This window comes from Phaseolus vulgaris, chromosome 2 (assembly GCF_051622355.1).
Source record: "Phaseolus vulgaris cultivar YP4 chromosome 2, ASM5162235v1, whole genome shotgun sequence".
Taxonomy (NCBI): Eukaryota; Viridiplantae; Streptophyta; class Magnoliopsida; order Fabales; family Fabaceae; genus Phaseolus; species Phaseolus vulgaris.
The window spans coordinates 11286532-11307371 of NC_143499.1; the positions used below are offsets into that span (position 1 = coordinate 11286532).

At 36.5% G+C, this 20840-nt stretch overlaps 1 protein-coding gene across 1 annotated transcript; it reads left to right on the forward strand.

Moving 5' to 3' along the window:
- Positions 1–333: 333 nt before the first annotated feature.
- Positions 334–3866, forward strand: LOC137810637 (NHL domain-containing protein). Its single transcript, XM_068612020.2, has 7 exons — positions 334–832; positions 911–991; positions 1076–1252; positions 1984–2154; positions 2277–2489; positions 2568–2656; positions 2945–3866. Exons 1-7 carry the CDS (start codon positions 745–747, stop codon positions 3650–3652), a joined length of 1527 nt encoding a protein of 508 aa, XP_068468121.1. The 5' UTR covers positions 334–744; the 3' UTR covers positions 3653–3866.
- The last annotated feature ends 16974 nt before the right edge of the window (positions 3867–20840 follow it).

The following is a 20840-nucleotide window of genomic DNA, read 5'->3' on the forward strand; positions in this document are numbered from 1 at the left end:
TATTTAAAAAAGTTCTCAATAGAAAAATAATGTGGGGGTAAATTAGCTACACTAGAATGTGGTCCTTAATCTATTATACCCTCACACTGGCATATCTTATATATTATTTTATTGTACTAAAAAGTTATAAAACTATAATAATAAAAATAAAATAAATAATACTGATATTATATACAATAATAAAAACGATAATATATATTTTTTAAATTAAAATATCTTAGAAAATAACTATTATTTTTTTTAATCAGATAATGTTTGTTTCACTTTACTTTTCACTTATTTTACCTATTTAATTTATCTGTATTTATTTATTTCCCCTATGAGAACACAGTCAACAACATTCATTCTCTATTAACGAAACGTATTTTAGAACAATTCCCAAGGGAAAAAACGTATATTTGATCTAAAAGAAAAGAATTGACGATCGTGTGAATACACAGTTAGATGAGTAAAGTAGTAGGAGATAAACGAAGGTAGACAATAATGGCGGTTCATGATTCTCTCCATTAACATCACTCTTGCTTCCAATGGTCCACCACTCCCTCTTCCTTTTTCCATTTCCTTTTTCTTGTCTCTTTTGCCTTTCCCCTTCCCTTTTCCACCCCCTCCATCTCCACACTACACTCACCTCTCAAAAACTCTCAAAACCCACTCTTTCACTCTCTGCCACCACCTCTCTCACCTCCATGATTTAGGGTTTCCCTCCTTTCCAATACCCTGCATTTCCCACCACCACCATAACAAATGGCCACACTCCATTTCGCTTTCACTTTCACGCTTTTTCTTCTACTCTGCAATGTCTCAGCTGCACCATCCACCACATTACCAGCCAGTGAGTAACCCTGTTTACTGCTTTCACTCTGCTTTCATCCTTTCATCTTCTCTGGCTCAAAGTTTCTTCCTTTTTCAGAGATTGTTAGTGGGTTTCTCTCCAATGTCGTCCCCGCATTCACCAAATGGGCGTGGTCACTCAAAGCACCCACCAAAACGGGTATGAATCTGCACAGTGTAGATTGCATTTTCCTTTTTTGATTTTGAATCTGTCGGTTTATGTTTTATTGGAGTGTTGTTGCAGCGGTTGGTGGGAAGTCGATGATGAAGTTCGAGAGTGGGTACAGTGTGGAGACTGTGTTTGATGGAAGCAAGCTTGGAATTGAACCTTATGCGGTTGAGGTGTTGCCTGATGGGGAACTTCTTATTCTGGATTCGGTTAATAGTAACATTTATAGGATTTCGTCCTCGCTTTCTTTGTGTAAGTGTGCCCGTTTTATTGGATGGTAGATTGAGTTTGTGATCTGACCCATTTTCCATGTTCAATCTGCCATTTTATTTATTTGTTTTTTTATTTAATTTGTAAAATCAGCATAAGCAGGTGATCTCTTCACTCTGTTACACTGGACTAAGGTTTTCTTGAAATTGAACTTTCTGTGACTTTGGAAATTATGAGCTTCTCTACTTTGTGATCTATTAGGCAGTATTAGAAAACCTTGAATTTATTGCAGTGGAAACTTGTGAGGTTTTGCTTCCTACTTACTTCACCACAGTATTCTGTTCAGAATTTCTTGCAAAAGTCAATTGCAATGTTTTTAGACCATTTTTTTTCCTCTTTTAGTTGAACTTGAAGTTCATTATTCTCTATTGTCTGAGAGTCGAGCATATGGTTTTCATGTCAAAATACTTGTTATAGATGCCTAGTTGGCAACTGTCAATTCTGATTCACGTTCCCCTTGCTCAAATCTCTTTTACATTGTAGAATCACAGATGATTGAACATATGTGCTATGTGCCAAGCATTATATCATGTCACTTTAGTTCTTGCTTACGAGATTTATAAATATGCATGAAACTGTAATGCATTTTGAACTTGCTGCATATGGGGGACTTCTCTTTTTGTTGAAATTTCTCTGCCACCCTTAAATCCATTTGGATGTATATATTTTTCTTTAGTTAAATAAATAGTAGCATTTGCTTTGCAATTTTGCAGATAGCAGACCGAAGCTTGTTGCAGGATCTGCTGAAGGATATTCTGGACATGTCGATGGCAGGCTTAGGGAAGCTAGGATGAATCACCCGAAGGGGATAACTGTTGATAATCGGGGAAATATCTATGTTGCAGATATAACGAACATGGCAATTAGAAAGATTAGTGATTCAGGTAAACATCATGTTAAACTGAACAATTCTTTCTCCTCCTCTCCCCCATGAGGCCCTTGTTCTACTTCTCACGATAGAATCATAGGTTAGAGCTTTTTGTTGAGTTGAGGTTTCTGTTTTCAGGTGTCACAACAATTGCTGGTGGAAAATGGAGCCGGGGAGGGGGCCATGTTGATGGTCCAAGTGAAGAAGCTAAATTTTCTAATGATTTTGATGTGGTTTATGTTGGAAGTAGTTGTTCCCTTCTTGTTATAGACAGGGGGAACCAAGCCATCAGGGAGATCCAACTACATTTTGATGATTGTGCTTACCAATACGAAAATGGATTTCCACTTGGTAAACTAAACCATTCCAGGGTCTTTTTCAAGAAAATCTTTTAATTACACATTAAGGCTGATTACCATCAATTTTCAGGTATTGCAATGCTTGTTGGGGCTGGCTTCTTTGGTTATATGCTTGCATTATTACAGCGTAGACTTGGTACAATTGTATCATCTCAAGATGTGAGTGCATAGTATTGTCTTCTTCCTTTTGATACATTATAATAGTAAATCAGATATAGAAATTGCAAGTAGATTATCTGGAGTTTTCCTTGTTATGCAGCTACCTATGAAATTAACATATTCTATACATTGACAGGTCTAGATCTCTCATTTCATGTTATGCTACAGTTTTCAAATTATCCTTTTTTATCTCAGCTTTTTCCCATAGCCGCAGAATTTAAGGTGTTGCAATAGTTACATGAATTTATCAGAAAACTTGAGTCATTTAATCATCTCTTGCTTTTGTAGGCTGAGGATCCAGCAATGTCTAGTATTTCACCAAGCCAATATCGAAAGCCTGTGAAGTCTGTGAGGCCTCCTTTAATTCCATCAGAAGATGAATCAGATAAGCAAGAAGAAAGTTTCTTTGGATCCCTTGGGAAGCTTCTTACCAATGCTGGGGCATCAGTGGTGGAAATAATGGGAGGGTTATTTCCTGGTTTCAGAAAAAGACCGCAGAGCTACCAATTACAAAGCCAACCGCCGTTCCAGCAACCTCAAAAGCAAGTAAATGCTTGGCCTGTGCAAGAAAGCTTTGTGATCCCAGAAGAAGATGAGCCCCCTTCTATTGACCCGAGAACCCCAACACCCCGGAAAACATATGCTTTCATGTCCAAGGATGCCGAAAAAATGCAACAACTATTGCAAAGTAGAGCATTCTATAGCGGATGGGAAGGAGATCTTCAGCAACAACAGCAACTAAAGCATCAGCACCAGCAACAGCAACAACAACAACTTAAGCATCATAATCGTCATCAATATCATTCATCAATCCCTCACACTTACCTTGAGCAAAGCCACGAGGAAACCAATGAGATACTATTTGGAGCAGTTCAAGAGCAGGATGGGAAGCAGGAAACTGTGGTTATCAAGCCTGTGGAATATGGTCAATCTCTCTATGATCATCACTGCATTCGACCTCGAATCAGTTCTATGGGTTATACCAACAGGCACTAAGTATATAAAACCACAAAGATTAGGAGTAAAGTACTGAATCCCCAATCCAGCTTTAATTAGAGAGGGGAGAGTGATATCAAGTACAGGATGTATAATTAATGATTTCTTTTAAACAGTGTGATCCTTGTAAGGAGAAGCTGGTGGTCATCAGAATATTAAATGTTTAATCAGTTTTGCCAATTTGAGGGTAAGATCAAGAAATTTTGGCATGCTATTTCTTGATTTTCTTCCCTGATGATGATGTTCTCTGCCATAAAATATAAGATATATTATATACTATACATATACTTCTCCCCTTTTGTCTTTGTTCCACGGAAAAGTTCTGACACCTTCAGGAGTTTTTCTTCTGTACTTTGTACGTATTATGTGGGTGTCATGCAAACATCTCATGCTTCTGATGATTGTAAACAAGGAAAAACCTTTTCCTAGTGGAGCATGTCAGAACTTGCGTTTGATGAGTGTTTCAATTACCATTTTTGCAGTTCTTTCCAACACAGACAATTCAACTCGTTCATATTCCATCCTGAACATGTGAATGCAAGTTAAGATTATTCTGAAGGTGATAGAAGATGTTAATAGTAGTGACAAAGGAATGCCAGAGAATTGAAGGTTGTAATAATGGAGAGTAATAATAGTGGAAGGAAGAACATGATAATTCGAGTGACCACCGGAGTGTGTCGACTCTAACTAGATTTCATTACAAGTGGATGACATGACATGTTGGGCCCCCCACTAGCCACTGCATGTGAGTGACATTATGACATTTTACATTATTAAATTATTAAGGATTTTAGTAAAAGGAATGTTAAATAAAAAAATAATAATACTCCAGGATTCTATTGGATCTAAAGTCAAAAAACATACTTCCCATATAGAATTGTTTTGGTATTTGTCTTTTCCTTTATATTTAAAATGAGTTGTCAAATGTTAATTATATATTAAATTATTTTTATATTTATACTTAGAGTATGTGCTAAGTAATAAATTAATTTAGGATTTACAGTTTAAGGTTTATTTGGAAAGAGATTTAGCATTTTAGGAGTTTCTAAGTTGAATTTTAGTTTATAAGTTAAAAGTCACAAGTTGATTTTAGCATTCTTTTACCTTATTTTCTTTATTTCTTTTATTTTTAATAATTTTAATAGATAAAAATTGAAATTTTAAAACAACTTTATTAATATTCAATAGATGAATTAGTTTAAATAAAACGACTTACTTCAAAAAATATATATGAAATTTTAAAAAATAAATAGAAACAATATACAGTTTAATAAAAAATTAGTTACTTTTAAAATTATGAAATTATAATTACGTAATAATATATTTTTATCTAAATAATACAATTTTTATTTCATACAATAAAATTTATACATTTATGAGTTAGCTTTATCAAATCCTTAGCTATTTTAAGAAACAAATTTTTAATATATTTTAAGTATTTATTATAGAATCACTAGTAGGTGGTAGTACCTCACACTTGGTTATAGCAGGTTTAGGTATGATTGCAATGTGGTTGCGTTGGACATTGAATATTAATATTTATAGTTTACTTTTCTGGTTTTTTTATATCTATAAATTAGTATATGAAGTAAATGTGTCTTTTATTTTTCCATTTCGATGTGGTAGGATTATTTCTATTTTATCTTTTTATATGTGTTCTTGAATCGAGTTGGAATTAAGAGAACGATTCAAACATTTTTTAGTCGATCAGTCAATTCTTTCTCTCTTTCTTTTGAAACAAATTCCTCACTCTCCTTTTGCTTTCTACACATTGTCTCCATGAACTCCAGGTTCGGATGGTACCTACAAAAGACACTCTGATGCTCAAGTGAGAATTCGGTATTCGGCACTCGGTGCTATTAATATTCTATGATGACGTACCTGTTTCTTGGAATCTATGCCTATTTATATGATTAACATGGGCCCTTTATTATTGGTCTAGATTAGGGAGTTGGGTCATGCTTAGGAGTGCATTACCTAGTGCTTGATCGTTGATTAGTCTTGTTAACCATGTTTAAGTGTAATGGTTTTGGTTGTGTCGGTCGGCTTGGGTCGGATGTCGAGTCAAAGTGTCGATCGCGCGGACCTTATCGGTACACTTGCCACACAGGCTCGAGGATGGTTAATCCAAAAAGTCTTTATCCGAGGTCGTAGTGATGGTTAGGCTTCCCGAGGTTGGACGTGATGTTGGCGACACCGAACGTGTGATGTGACGCACATCAATGACATGATTTTTTGGGAGCCATTTGATGAGAACCGTTGGATTGAGGGAGATCCAACGGTTGAGATGGGAGTGACGCTCAATCTTCCTCTCTCCTCGAGGGGTATAAATAATGGTCCCCACATTGTTCCAAGTCACTACTTCCCTGCTCTGACACCCGAAACCTACTTGTCCTGGCACACTGCTTTCCTTACTTGGAAGGTTAGTCATGTCTTCCTTGCCTTTTTCTTCGTCCTCCTCTTCTCCTTCGTACTCGTCTTCTTCTTCTTCTGGCTCCTCCACAATCGAGCCCCTGTTGGTCAGGGCAATTAAGACATTGTCGTCTGTGAAGGATGTTGTAAGGGCAGATGACCCAAAAGGTGTTGCCGACAGGTCAGATCCCTTTGAACAATCATCCCACCTCTTGGGGCTTGACTGGTATACCCTAAGGTAACTGTGTTTACCCCTGTCTTCCTGGATGGGCCCTCCATCTCTTCTTTTATAGGAAAACACACCATTTTGAAGCCAAATGCCAACAATGGTATTTTGGCTACTGATTATTGTCGACTGACCGATATCACATGTTGGGTCAGTCTCCCTAGAGGGTCCCTTCTTCTTCGTCTATTCTTGTCTTTTTTCCAACCTACACGTCGCCCTCCCTTTTTATGATTTCACTATGGGTGTCCTTCAGACGCTCAATGTGGCCCCCTTTCAACTCCACCCAAACACTCGGGCTTCGCTCAAAACCTTCTACCTCATATGCAACATGTTTCGCCTCTCCTCGACTCCTTCCACCTTCTTGAGCTATTATACCTCTCATCCGATCGATCTCGTTAGCTAGTTGACCCTTATCAATCGGGCGGGTAACATTTTGTTCAGCCCCTACAATACCTCATACAAAAATTTCAAAGGGAAGTTCTTCAAATTTTTTGTTGAGCTCTAGTATGGGGCTTTACTTTGATGAAGCCGCTAACTCCAAGTTTCCCTTGTATTAGACTAGGAACCCTACCCGATTTAAGGAGTGGCCTCGTTCGGCTCCGAGTGCCGAGGAGCAAGAGATTTGTTCTCCTTTTGATGATCTCCCTTGAAGGCTCCCTACACGAAAATGGTTAACATAGTACAAGTCGTCTCAACGGTGGACGAACTTTCATGATATGTTTACATTGTTCTCTGTATCTGTCGGTCAAAGGTTCTTAACTTATGTATGTTTTCTTGATGCAAATATTATAACTAAAGAGTCTCTCTGGTCGGACAGTACAATGGTTGCCTTTCATGCCAAAGCCCTCGAGAGAGGCAAAGGCAAAGGTAGTCTTGGAATGGTTGCGGCCAGCAATCCCTCTGCTTTCGGGGCTGGTCCTTCAACTGCTGTCGATGGAGGTAGGAAAAGAAAAAGTGTTGAATTGCTGCAACTTTTGTTTGATCTACATGCACCCCTTTATGACTTACCACAAACCCTAGGAAGTCTATAAGATCTAATGCAAAGAAACATTTAGCATGATTAGCATATAACTTCTCCCTCCTAAGAGTTTCTAAGACTTGTCTAACATGTGACTCATGATCTTCTAAAGACAAGCTATATATAAGAATATCATTAAAGTAAACCACAACAAACTTGCCAAGGAATGCTCTTAATACATGATGCATAAGTCGCATGAAGGTACTAGGAGCATTAGTCAAGCCAAAAGGCATGATTAACCACTCATATAAACCAAATTTGGTCTTAAAAGCGGTTTTCCATTCATCACCATGTTTAATTCGAATTTGATTGTAACCACTCTTAAGATCAATTTTGGAAAATATTTTAGACCCATGTAATTCATCTAACAAGTCATCTAACCTAGGAATGAGATGCCTATATTTGATGGTAATGTTATTTATAGCGCGATAATCCGTACACATCCTCCATGTCCCATCTTTTTTTAGGACAAGTATGACAGGCATAACACATGGGCTCATGCTATCTTGTACTCACCCCTTAGCTAATAAATCCTCAACTTGTTGTTGAATCTCTTTGGCCTCTTGGGGATTGGTCCTATATGCAGGGCGATTTGGTAAAGAAACCTCGGGCATGAAGTCTATTTGGTGTTCAATCCCTCTTAGAGGTGGTAAGCCTTTAGGAGGATCTTGAAACACATCTTCATATTCCCTTACCAAATTGTCCAAACATGTGGGACTATCCTTAGCCAACTCACATTCAATAGTTCTAGGAATAGCTAAAAAAATAGGCTTTTGAGTAACTATTACCTTTTTAACTTGTTGTGTGGATATGAGAAGGCTTCTCTTGGAACTCTTTTTATCATTTTCTTTCTCTCTCTTTTCTCTCATTTTGACTTGGTCCTCATGTACTTCCTTTGGAGAGAGAGACTTAAGAATGACTTTGTGCCCATGGAAGTTAAAAGAAATTTTGTTGGTAAAGCCATCATGAAATTTTTTTCTATCAAATTGCCATGGCCTACCTAAAAGAATATGAGTGGCTTCCATTGGGACAACATCACACAAGACCTCATCTTTATATTTACCAATAGAAAATGTAATGAGGACTTACTTGTTAACAACTATCTCACCTACCTCACTTAACCATTGTAACTTGTAGGGCTTGGCATGAGAGATGGTAGGTAATCCAAGTTTGTCTACCACTCTTGTGCTTGCCACATTAGCACAACTCCCCCCATCCACAATCAAAGAGCATACCCTATCATTAATAAGACACCTTGAATGAAAAATATTTTCTCTTTGAGTTTCATCGAAAGGTTTTAAAACTTGTCCAAGCATGCGTCTTATTACTAATAGGTCACCTTCATGTGGGCTTTCACTCTCACTCTCACTTGGGGATCTAGAAGGTGAGGAATGTCTAGAAGACTCGGACTCATGCTCACTACCCTCTACCCCATCATGCATATACATATTTCGCTTAGAAGGGCAATTAGAAGCAATATGTCCATAGCTTAAGCATTTAAAACACTTCTTACTAGACGATTTAGTTGGTGATTTAGGCCTAGAAGTGGAAGTGGAAGGCTTAGAATCTCTAGGTTTGAAAATAGAGTCCTTAGAAGGGATATTTGAAAAAGAGCTATTTTTATTTTTCCAAGAAGAGTGGTAGTAGCTATCCTTAGAAGAATTTTTGAAAGCATTTTTCCTTGCAAGTTGATTTTCAATTTTACTAGCAAGGTGAACCACATTTTCCAAAGAAGAATATTCTTGTAACTCTACCACGTCTTGAATGTCCCTTCGAAGGCCACTCACAAACCTAGCTATCTTAGCTTCCTCACTCTCATCCATATGAATTCAAATTAAAAGCGTGTCTAGTTGTTTAAAGTAATCATCCACACTTAGCGTGCCTTGATGAAACCGTTGGAGTTTCAACAATAGGTCTTTCCTAAAGTGTGGAGGTACGAATCTAGCGCGTAAACAAGCTTTTAAATCGTCCCACGGGCGGTCTCTTGTGTAGGTCAATGTCCATGAGATATTGATGCCACCATTGCATGGCATAGTCTAAGAATTCTAAGGATGCTAATCTAACCCTATGCTCATCAATAACCCCATTTACATCAAATATTTGTTCAACCTTAGCCTCCCACCCTAAGTACACATTAGGATCACTTTCACCACTAAAGCTAGGAAGTTTTACATTAGGTGAATAAGGGCCAGCCACATGTTGGCGCCTCTCTTCATGGTGATGGTGCCTTGGTCGTGCATTGTCTTCATAATATCCATGAGAAGAATGAGAATTCCTTGAAGAATGCCGAAGAGGAGGATGATGTCTTCTCTCCCGGTTTTGATGGATTTCTTCACGGCTTAACTCCAAGCTTTGGAGCCTTGCCTCCATTTGTCTTATCACATCAAGATATTGAGCATTTGATTGTCTAGCATTCTTTAAATCTTCAAAGAGAGCTGCCTTTTGAGGTGAGCAAGGTTTGGAGGATTCTCCACTAGAAAAATTAGCCATGCTCAAAAAGTACAAAAACAGAAACAAACAATTAAAGAAACTTGTTAGCAAAATAAAGTAAGATGTAGGTTGCTGGAAAAGGCCAAAAGAATGTGCTCAAACCACTCCAAGAAAAGTGTTCTTTCCTTAACCAAGCCTCTCTTGTGGATTGGATGAGCTTCAAATGAAAAATGTCAAAGCAAACCACACTCACTTAAGAACAAGTCACCACAAAAGTTAAAGGAAACAAGAAGACAAACAAGAAAAGGTATAAACAAGAAAAGGCTACACAAAAGGAATACAAGAATTATGACAAACACAAAGAATAGTGAAGAAAGACAAGCAAAAAAAATAAGGTACTCAATGAAAAGAGAGCATACAAAGGAGTCCTAAAGAATAGTACTAGAATAGATGAAGAAAACAAAAACAATGCTACTGGAATATTTTTGTTAAAACTGTGCGTGACTTTAAAGATTTAACTGTAACTGTAGGAAGCGAACTGGAATGTGAAATTTTAACCACTTGGAATTCAAGATGTTCTCTAAAAATTGGCACTGGAATCACTCAAAAACAGTAAGCCAATTAATTGTGATAAATTTCCGAAAATTACTGCCGAATCACCGTTTTCCAGCGTCAGAATTTTACACATTGTACGTATTTCATTTATCATCTTTTTTGTATATTGAATTTTGATGTACTTCTTTTTTTACTCTTTTGTAACACTTCAAACTACTTAAATCCAGAAATTCAGAATTTTCCAGTAATCACAAAAATTTTGATAAACCAAACAGTCAGCACGTTTTTATGAAAAACAGAGGAACCTATACTAGAATGAAAAACAGAATTAAAGAAACTACAAAGACACAATAGAAATGATGAATAAGAACTTGTATAGATCCAATACACAAGCATGAACTCAAAACTAAAAAGAAAATGCACCAAAGGATCAAGAAAAAACAGAAACCAAAATTTGTACTCAAATAAAAGCAATCAACCAAAGATAGCAAGAAAAGTACTACTAGGAATTGATGACATTATAGGAAAAAAAACATGACTAGACAAAACAAGTATGGATTCAAAAATTAAAATGACTCAAGCACAATGAATTGTACCAATTAAAACAGCAAGAAATACTCAAAAAACACAAAAAGAAGAATCACTAACACAAAACAGAATCAAAGTGTCCAGCAACTCAAATTTTTTTTTGCACATAACCATAGCTCTAGATACCACATGATATGAGTTGAATTGAACATAGACACTTTAAAAACTTTTGAATACAACATTATATGAGAAAATTAACAACAGTTAAGGATCAAGGAGTGCTTTAAACAAAGGAAACGAAATTAAAACCACAAGACAACAAGCTGAAAACAGAAATGGAAACAAGGAAGCTTAAGGAGTCATCAATGGAGTCATAGCCTTCCAAAATGATGATCCAAACTCAATAAGAGTGCTATTTCCTTGTACACTTCCATGGAATAAGATAAAAACGCAATTGAAAATAGAAACACAAGAATCGAACAGAAATTGAAGAACAAGCTAAGAAATACAAAACCAAATGGTGAAAAGGATGATGGATCTCTAAAACAAACCAAACTACCGATTGAAATTGCAAAAGATGAAAGAATGAACACTTATTGGATGAAGCTTGCTGGATTTGAGAATTTGGAACTGCATCACGCCACTTGGAGTCTTGTTCCAAGATAAGTGAAAGGTTGCCACCATTTGAAGCTCTCCATTGGCACACAAGATAAGGCAAAGGAAGAAGGAGACAACAAAACTCACAATTTCTCTCTAAACTTGAGTATAGTTTCTCTACATCTAATTTCCAAATCTGAAATTTACAAAGGCAAGCACCTTATTTATAGTCTAAGAGGTGCTGAAATGAGAAGCTAAATCAAATGCAAATTCCCTCATAAATGACACTAAAATGGCGCCAACTAGAGCATGAGGAAGGTGTGACTTCCTTCCTAGTTTTGGCACCTCCTATAAGACACCTACATCCCCTACTAAGTCACATGGACAAAGTGACTCTCTCTAATACATTCACACCTATTTATTTAATATCTGCACCCCTACTCTATACAATAGAAATAAGAAGAGTCATCTTGTGATACTCGTGTCCCAAAGCTCTTGCCATGCTCCTAGTGATTCTTTGGGCTTGGGCGTCATGGGTTTGGGCGTCCTCTACTTGGTTACCATCAGAAGGAGACCTCTAACACTACTAGGATCACTTGATCTCCGGGTGGCACCTCAAGACATCCTCCACCTCCTTCCACTATTCGCTTGGGGTCCACCTCACCGGTCGATGTTGTCGGTCTTGCTGTTGTTGTCGCCCCTACCATCGAAGCTCCCATGGACCCCTTGGCTCTTCTTGGGGGTTATCTTCAATTCACAAGCGGTGTCTAGGTCAGTCTGTCGCCGACCGCTGAAAACTTTCTCTTTATTGTCCCCGAGGAGGACTTGCTCTTGGTTGGAATTGAGATGCAATGACAGGGTCTCGTCATGACCCGACAGACCGACCGTAGGGTCGAAGAGATCTTGCGGTTGTAACATGAGTTGTCTAAGACCTCCAGTTCGCTGAAGTCATCCTTGGAGGCAGTCTCAGCCTTCGAGTCCAGGATGACCAAAGCTGGAACCGACCTCGAATTGGGCGAGAGGAGGTGCGCCGAGCTGGAGAGAAAGTGTGAGAAAGGAAAGTTATTCTCTCGTTCATGGTTGCGGGAAGAAGAATGAGAGAAGGTAGAAGAAGAAGGAGGGTACAAAACACGTAAGAGAATAAAACTTATTTCATTATTGATTCTAAAATTAAATTCCTCTACAAAGATGGGAAATATATATATATATATATATGTGTGTGTGTGTGTGTGTGTGTGTGTGCAAATATTTTGCCTAAAATAGAAAACAGAAAACTGATGAAGATCAATTATCTTAACATCCTCCCCTCATGTTGGATGATGTATAATCATCATTCCCAACTTGCTAACAAAGGATTGAGAATTAATCTGATTTAGGGTTTTCGTGAAAACATCGACCAACTAATTGGAAGATCATATGGGTAATAAACGAAGGAAATTACTCTGAATTTTCTCACAAAACCACGTGGCAGTCTATGTCGATGTACTTTGTTTGTTCATGGAAAGTCGATTTGGGAGAAATATGGTGTGTTGATGCATTATCACAATAGAGGATAGTAGGGGAAAAAATTTGTATATGTTGGTCACGAAGAATATAGTTAATCACTGTAACTCACAAGTTGTAGTCGTTAGGGCTTTGTACTCAACTGCAGAGGATGATCGAGAAACAATGTTATGTTTCTTTAACTTCCATGATATTAGAGAGGAGCCTAGGAAAATGCAAAAGCTTGTTGTGTTGAAGATGGATGCTGCCCCTTCAAGACAAAGTGTTTGATGAAGTTAAATGTGTAATTTTCCTTAGTGTTTGTATTTTTCTTTAAGGATATCTTAGGTATAGATTAGAGGTTGGTTAAGGTAGGCTTTTAGCTGGGTAACACACCTCTTAACCCCTGACCATGTGATAAGAGCAAGCACAAGTTTTATGAAAATGTTTTTTCACATGTTTTGCAAAAATATCCTCTACTGCATAGAAAATGAATATGTTCTTCTCTAAATGAATAGATTCTTTTCTTAACTGATGCTTTGATTAAGTGTTTTTGAAAATCATGTTTTATGCATCAAGTATCTTAACTAAGTTTTCATTTCATCAAAACGACTGTGTTTCACTTGATAAAAAGTTCTTGTTATCGTTTTGAAAATGAATATGTTCTTCTGTAAATGAATAGATTCTTTTTAGTCTGGTGCCATGTTTCTCTTAAACGGTTTTTCACAGTTTTATCCTTGCACCAGAGTGTTTGACTAAGTCTCCTACATATAACAAAATCTTTCACTGCCTTTGAAAATAAATTTGTTCATTTTATTTTCAATCTGTTCTTTTTGTAACACCTTTAACTATTTTTTGAAAGTTTGTTATAAAACGTTTCCTATAGAAAGAGAGTTTGTTCTGGCTTTAAAAATTTGTTCATATAATTGAGAAAACTAGTTTTACAACTGAGACATAGATTTCAGAGGATTAGCACGGGTTCTTGAAAGATTTTTCAAATCAAAGTGTGTTTGTTCTTGTTTGGCTCTATGGCTTTGTTAGAGGTGTTGTCACTATGTGAGCAATTTGTTCTACTGGTCTAAGGCAGATTTCTGCATTCTCTATCAGGTGTATTCGTTTCATATTTCAATTTCCTGTAAAGTGTGGTTGTAAACTTTTCTTGATAGGGTTTCTTGAAGAGTTGTGTGTGTTGGAATAGTGTTTTTCAGCAAGGTGTGCCATGTTCTTGTAGGGTTCAAGAATAGTGGTTTTTGTAATTATTTTGAATTGTGGTTTAGTGTATTTCATCTTGGATTAGGTGAAGACTGAATGTAGCTCATTTGAGTGAACCAGTATAATTGTTTTGTGTTCATTCTCTCTTAATCCCTGCACTCAATAATCGTTGATCAAACTAATCTGTCAAGAAATAAATCTATTCAATTGTGTTTGAATCTGTTCTTTCTGGGTACGTGTATACTGTTCTTGATTTTCTAGAAAACCTTATGAAGAACTTCTGTGTAAATCTATATGTGTTGTGAAACATAATTGGAATTCATATTCTGTGAAAGTTAATTCAATCTGTTAATTGGTTTAAAAACAAGAATTGATTTTGTATTCAAGGGTTGTGATTAACTGTTGTAGCTCTCTGATTTTATCCTGGAAAATCAATTTGAACTTTGACTGCAGATCATCTAATTCAACCTTAAAATAAAAAATCATTCAACTGAGATAAATGTCTTAAAGTACATAAGCAGTATAAAATAAATATGTTCATTGTTAAATAAATCGATTTATTTTCTTTGTACTGATAAAAATTGAATCTATGCGAAAGTTTTAAAAGCTCAATTCACCCCCCCCCCCCTCTTGAACTTTGACACTATTGAACCCAACATGTTGTAGAACGTCTTGTGTTAGGATAAGATGCCTAATCAGAGTTACTAAAGGCCTTGATGTGAATCTCATAATTAGCATCAAAGAACAACCCTTGTGCAGGGTTAGCCTTAATGTAACAAATAATGTGTTGAATAGCCTGTTGATGATGAGTTGTGGTTTCTTGTAAGAATTGGCTAAGAAGATGAACAACAAAGCTTAAGGTTGGCCTAGTGTTGGTGAGATATAAGAGTTCCCAATGATTCCCCTAAAAGAATCAGGATTACATAGTTTGTCCAAACTTCAAAAAGAATTTTGTTAGTGGACATGAGAGGTGTGTGAAAAAGCTTATAAGCATTCCAGTTTCTTTTAAGATGTCTAAGGACATGAGAGGTGTTGTCAATGTAACTAATGTTATCTAAGGGCTCAAAAATAGAATCAAGATGATAAGCAAAATATTGCACATGATTATTATCATAATCTAAAGCCTTTTTTTGTCGTAAAAGATAACATTTCTTCTAATAGGAATTTCTATATTTTTAGTGTCTAACAAAGCATAACCTTTAATTCCATATTTATATCCAATAAAAGCACATTTTCTATATCTTGGTTCAAGGTTGGTCTGATTGTTTTCAAGGCTAAAAGCAAAACATAGAGATCCAAAAAATTTAAAATCAAGATAGGTGGGTAGTTTATATAGTAGTTCATAAGGAGATATATTTTTCAGAATAACAGAAGGTAATCTATTTATCAAATAAATCGTTTGAGCAACAACATATGACCAATAAGCCTTAGGAAATCTGAATTAAAATAACAAACTGTAAGTAACATTAAGAATGTGTTGATGTTTTTTCTCAACAACAACATTCTATTGAGGAGTTTCAATACAAGATGTTTGATGAACAATACTAAGTGTTTTATACAATTCATTAAATGTAAATTATTTTCCACTGTCAGGCCTAATAATCTGAATATCATCTTTAAACTGATTTCTAACATATAAAACAAAATTGTATAGAAAAGATCTAGTTTCAGATTTGGTTTTCATAAGGTATATCCAAGTATGTCTAGAATGTGTTGAACCAAGTGGTGTTCAAGCTTTGAAGAATCCAAACCCTTTGAAGGATGATGAAGGCTGGTTGTGCTTGCTGTTACTGAGCTTTCTTAGATATGATATGGGGTAGATTTAATATGTAATCCACTCTTGACTGAATCCAAAGCATAAACACTCTCAATCCTTTTAAAAGAAAAGTGTTTTTCAAGCTAAGTGAAAAACAACTTGTTGTTTTGTCGAAACAACCGATTGTTTTATACTTAGGTGTTTCTAGAAAAGGTTGAAAATTGTTTTTCAAATGGTTGAGTTGTCAAAACCAAAACAACCGATTGATTCGTGGAAACAACCGATTGTTTGCTTTGGTACCATAACAAAAAACTGGTTTGTGCTTTGACTGAGCATTAAATGATTTTCCAACTGTTTACGCTCCAGTTTTTAATGCTTTGACCAATCTTTAAATGCAATTAATAGTTTGTTAAGATTTGATAACAAACAACAACTTTGATTATATACAGAAAAACAAATTTGAGTTTATCACTGATTTTGCTTAAGAGAAAAAGTTGAGATTGCTTAGAGATTGAGATTGATCAAAGAGTGTGAGCTAGGATTTTTTGCTTGTATTGATTTTATATTAGTTCTGTAACAAGTGTAATCCTTGTATCTGTTGAAAGAAACCTTGTGTGTTTGCTGAGAAGTGTTGTGTGTTCTTGAGGGGATCAAGATCAGCATTCTTAGTGTTGGTGTGTTGACCAAGAGAAGTGTGTGTCTTAAGGGGATCAATGTCACTTCTTTGGTTGTGTTGTAAGTGATCTAGGTTTGATTGCTTAGTGGAATTCCTCAGTGGTTTCTGAGAAGACTGGATGTAGCTCTGGGTTTATAGTGAACCAATATAAATCTCTGTGTGCATTTTCTCTATCCCTTAACTCTTTAAATTCAATTTTTATATTCGTAAACTGGTATAAACAACCGATTGTTTTTCCGGTGCTGTGCTTTTTACTTTGTGTTTTGAAAACTGATTTCTTAATCAAGATATTCTCGAATTAATTTCATTCAAGGCTTAAAAGTTTTCGAAAACCCTTTTTAAACCATTCACCCCCCTCCCCTCTAGTTTAAAGCCATACATTCTAACATAATGATCATCAAATATAGTTATAAAATATTTGTGTCCATGAACAAAGAGAATGCTAACAAGACCCCGTATATCAAGATGAATTAGATTGAAAACATTTAAAGAATATTACTTTGTTGAAAATGAAGTTTATGTTGTTTTGCAAAATGATAAATATCACAAGCAGTTTTAGAAACAAAATTTACATAGGAAGTTTTTTTGCAAATTAATCAATGGGTTTTCTGTGAGGATGTCTTAATCTGTAATGCCAAAGATCCACATTATATTCTTTATAGTTAATTAAAAATATGTTATTCTTGAGATTAGGTTTAAAATAACGAAGTCTAGGCCCTAGCAAAGATCAACTTGTCCAATCATCTTGCATGAACTATTGTTCTGAATTTGATATGTCTTAAGAGAAAAAGTTAGTTTGTAGTTTAAATCTTCAATTAACCTTTGTACATAAATGATATTAAAAGAAAATTCATGTATATATATATATAATGACAAAATTTTTGGAAAACTGTATAGTTCTAGGCATGATAAGCAATGATGAAAGAACCATTAGACAATTTTATATTGATGGGTTTAATTTTATAGAATGTCACAAAGTGTTCTTTAATGCAAGTAACATGTTGAGTGGCACCAATGTAACAGATGCAAGAGACCTTACCTTTTGTCTGTGTTTATGGTGCAATAAAATCAGCATTGTACCTTTGAATTTGATTGATGTGGATGATTCTAAGAGTTGTAAGAGATTTTGCATTTGCTCTGTTGTGAAGGGATTACTTTCTTGCTTTTCTTCTAGATTGAAACTCTATTGTAAAGACTCATTCTTTACATTGAGATTACAAGTACTTTCTTGATTGGTAGGAATTTTTTCAATCTTTGGTTTATACTGTGGAGGATATCCATGTTTAAAGTAACATTCATCCATCGTATGACTCAATTTACAATAATAGGAACATTATTTATCTTGGTTATTAGATTTTCCTCTACCTTTGCCTTGACGACGATAACCATTTTCTCTTCCTTGTGATATCCAAAAACTCTGATTTTGATTGTTTTAATGTTGTGATTGCCAATAACCATGTTCTTGTTGTTTTTATTTCTTAGCAATATTGAGAATAACCTTTATTTCAGTAGAACCAATGAGTTGCCTCTCTTGTTGAATCACCAAAACAAAAAACTTTGTTTATGTTGAGAAAAGGTTCCATAAGAAGAATTTGGGTTTTTCTAAGTATTATAAATTTTACTAAGACCTTTTAGAAAATTCATAACATTCAGATTCTCTATAATGAGAAGTAATCTTGAATAAGTCACAACTGTAGGGGATGCCACAAATGCAACTAGGTATAAGCCATATAAATTCAAGCTCTTCCCAAAAGGCCTTTAGATCTGTAAAAATTGAGTGACATTTCTTTCACCTTGTTTAATATAGTGAACTTCTTAAAGCAAATATGAGATCCAAAAGTGATCTCCTTTAGAAATCCTTTCCTTCAAATCTTCCAGAGATTTTTAACAACATTAATGTAAACAACACTCTTAACAAATTGAGGAGTTAGAGTTCTTTTAATCCAAGATAGAACCATGACATTACACCTTTCTCACACATCAACATTAAGATCGTTATTAATGGGTTTAAAAAATACTCCCATCAACAAACTTCAATTTGTCTTAGAAAGAAGAGCTCTTTTCATATTTATGCTCCATGTATGATAATTCATTTCATTAAGTGGGGGAGAAACAAGAATCAATCTGGAGCAGATAATAAGGGCTGATGGGGTTCAAATACTGATTAACACTAGAAAAAAAATTCTAACATAGGTGATTCCATTCTTGTTTCTTGATAAAGAAAATAAAAAAAAAATAACATATAACAAAAGAAAAGATTGCAGCAGAAGCAAAGCATGCATTAACCTGCTCTGATACCATAAAAAATATGGTAATACACGTGTGAGGGCAAAAATGTAAACACAATAAGCAAGGACAAAATTGTAAAAATACAACAAGCTAATATCCTTGAGAAAAAGCATAAGAACACTCTCAAATACAGTAGATAGTGTGACAAATGAAAGTTGTTCTCTTATTCATGGTTGCGGGAAGAAGAAGTAGAAAAGGGAGAAAAGGAAAAGGGAGAAGAAGAATGAGGGTAAGAGAACAAAACTTGTTTCATTATTGATTCTAAAAATGTATTTTACTACAAAGATGAAAAATACATATAGGCAAATATTTTTCCTAAAACAGAAAACTAACAATCCTAACAAAAAACAGATGAAGACAATTATCTTAACAGATAATGTCCTCGCTCTGAAAGATTTTTCATGAGTGTTTTGAAGGTATTGACAAATGATGAGTCCATCTCAAGATTGAAGGAAGTCAAAATGATAGTTCGACTTCTAGTAAAAACTAAAAAACTTTGTGGTATGGAAAATTTTTACCCAACCCAAGATAAGGGCCAAATGTTCTTACTAGAAAAGAGTATGATTCTCTCTAAATGTAAAGAGTTATTGTACCGTCCTGTCCCCGGGCGTCGACCAGAGTCAAAGTCAAAGTCAACGTCAGGGCCAAGGTCAACATATGGTGGGACCACACGAAGGGCCCAAAGAAGGAAGTCAACAGAGCAACTACATAAGGCGTCGCCGAGACAAGGCGTCGTCGAGACAAGGCGTCGCCAAGATAAGGGCGTCGCCAAGGTAAGGCGTCGCCAAGCAAGTCATCAGCAGTGTTACTCCCCGATACCCATGGGTAGGAAAGACCATGGAGGGAGTGACACTACGGGAGGCTTCGGGCCCGCCTAGTTCAGAACAGTAATAAAGAGAAGGGAAAGGTGGCTTCAAGGCCATAGTACTAGCGCCAGTAGCGAGTAGCCTGACTCGTGAAGTACCCAGGTCACCTCAGGGAGACCCTTGGGATAGATACGACTCAAGAGAAGGTCATGCCCAGGGGAAACCAGGTGCAGGGTGCGAGAGGAAGGTGGATACACTCCCAGGGCGAGTGACTAGAGGTTGGGTCGCATGAGTTGGCACCCAAAAAGTCACCCCTTTGCGCCAGATGCACTCAAGGAATGAGGACTCACACGATGAAATATCCCTCAATTGGGTTACAGTGCTGTGAGGCCCTCCACGTAGAATAACGGTCAAGTCAGGAGGACACGTGGCGGGAAGAACAGAAACATCAACGCTTTCCGGATAGTTTGTCAGGTATGAGGTAATCAAGATTATGTAATTAAGTTTACGTTTCGAACGCTTTAAGGTACTTTAAATGCTTTAAGTGTTTTGAACGTCTTAAAGGCGCCAAACGTTTTTACACCTTAAATGCGCTTTAAAGACGCTTTAAATGCTAGAGACGTTTAACTGGAGCTTTATACGTTGGAATCGGGGATCGGACCTTTGGCAAAATTTTCCCAGAACACACTCTAGTTGCTTGCTCCAGCCCTCAGGCTACGCACAAGGGACTAGAGAAGGATTGTTTGCTAGGACCAGAAAACAGCACACAATATACAAATCTTTACCACCTTCAGAGCGCCTTTCACGGTGCTCCGATACGAAGGTGCAGAGTTTTGGTGTTTCTTGTTAACTGACTTGAGCGTCGGAGTGCAAACGGCCGCTAGGGCGCCCATTTGTTCTCTTCTTTGCAGGTGTTCACAGATTACCAGAAAAGGGTGTCACTAGCAGACGGGCAAGGTTGCACAGAAAGACGTACCCAGGTCAACCGACAGGAACATTTGGCGCCCACCGTGGGGCCGATTTAAAACATCAGTCCCATCACAAGTTTCAGTTCGACAATTCCAGAGAGTTTATCAGAGCTACCATAACAACAGGAGAAATTAAGAGAAAACGTTGAAGAATGAGGGCCATGAGACAAGGTCCAGCGCGCGCTACGAGCGAGGAAATGACCATGCAGCAGGGCATGGCCATGGTGCAGGGG

What these genes read in the sequence shown, in the direction of transcription:
- LOC137810637 (XM_068612020.2), top strand. Translation starts at nt 745, where the DNA reads ATGGCCACACTCCATTTCGCTTTCACTTTCACGCTTTTTCTTCTACTC. An exon ending in ATCCACCACATTACCAGCCA is followed by an intron (nt 833 to 910) that starts GTGAGTAACCCT and finishes TTCCTTTTTCAG; the next exon opens with AGATTGTTAGTGGGTTTCTC. An exon ending in CGAAAATGGATTTCCACTTG is followed by an intron (nt 2,490 to 2,567) that starts GTAAACTAAACC and finishes ATCAATTTTCAG; the next exon opens with GTATTGCAATGCTTGTTGGG.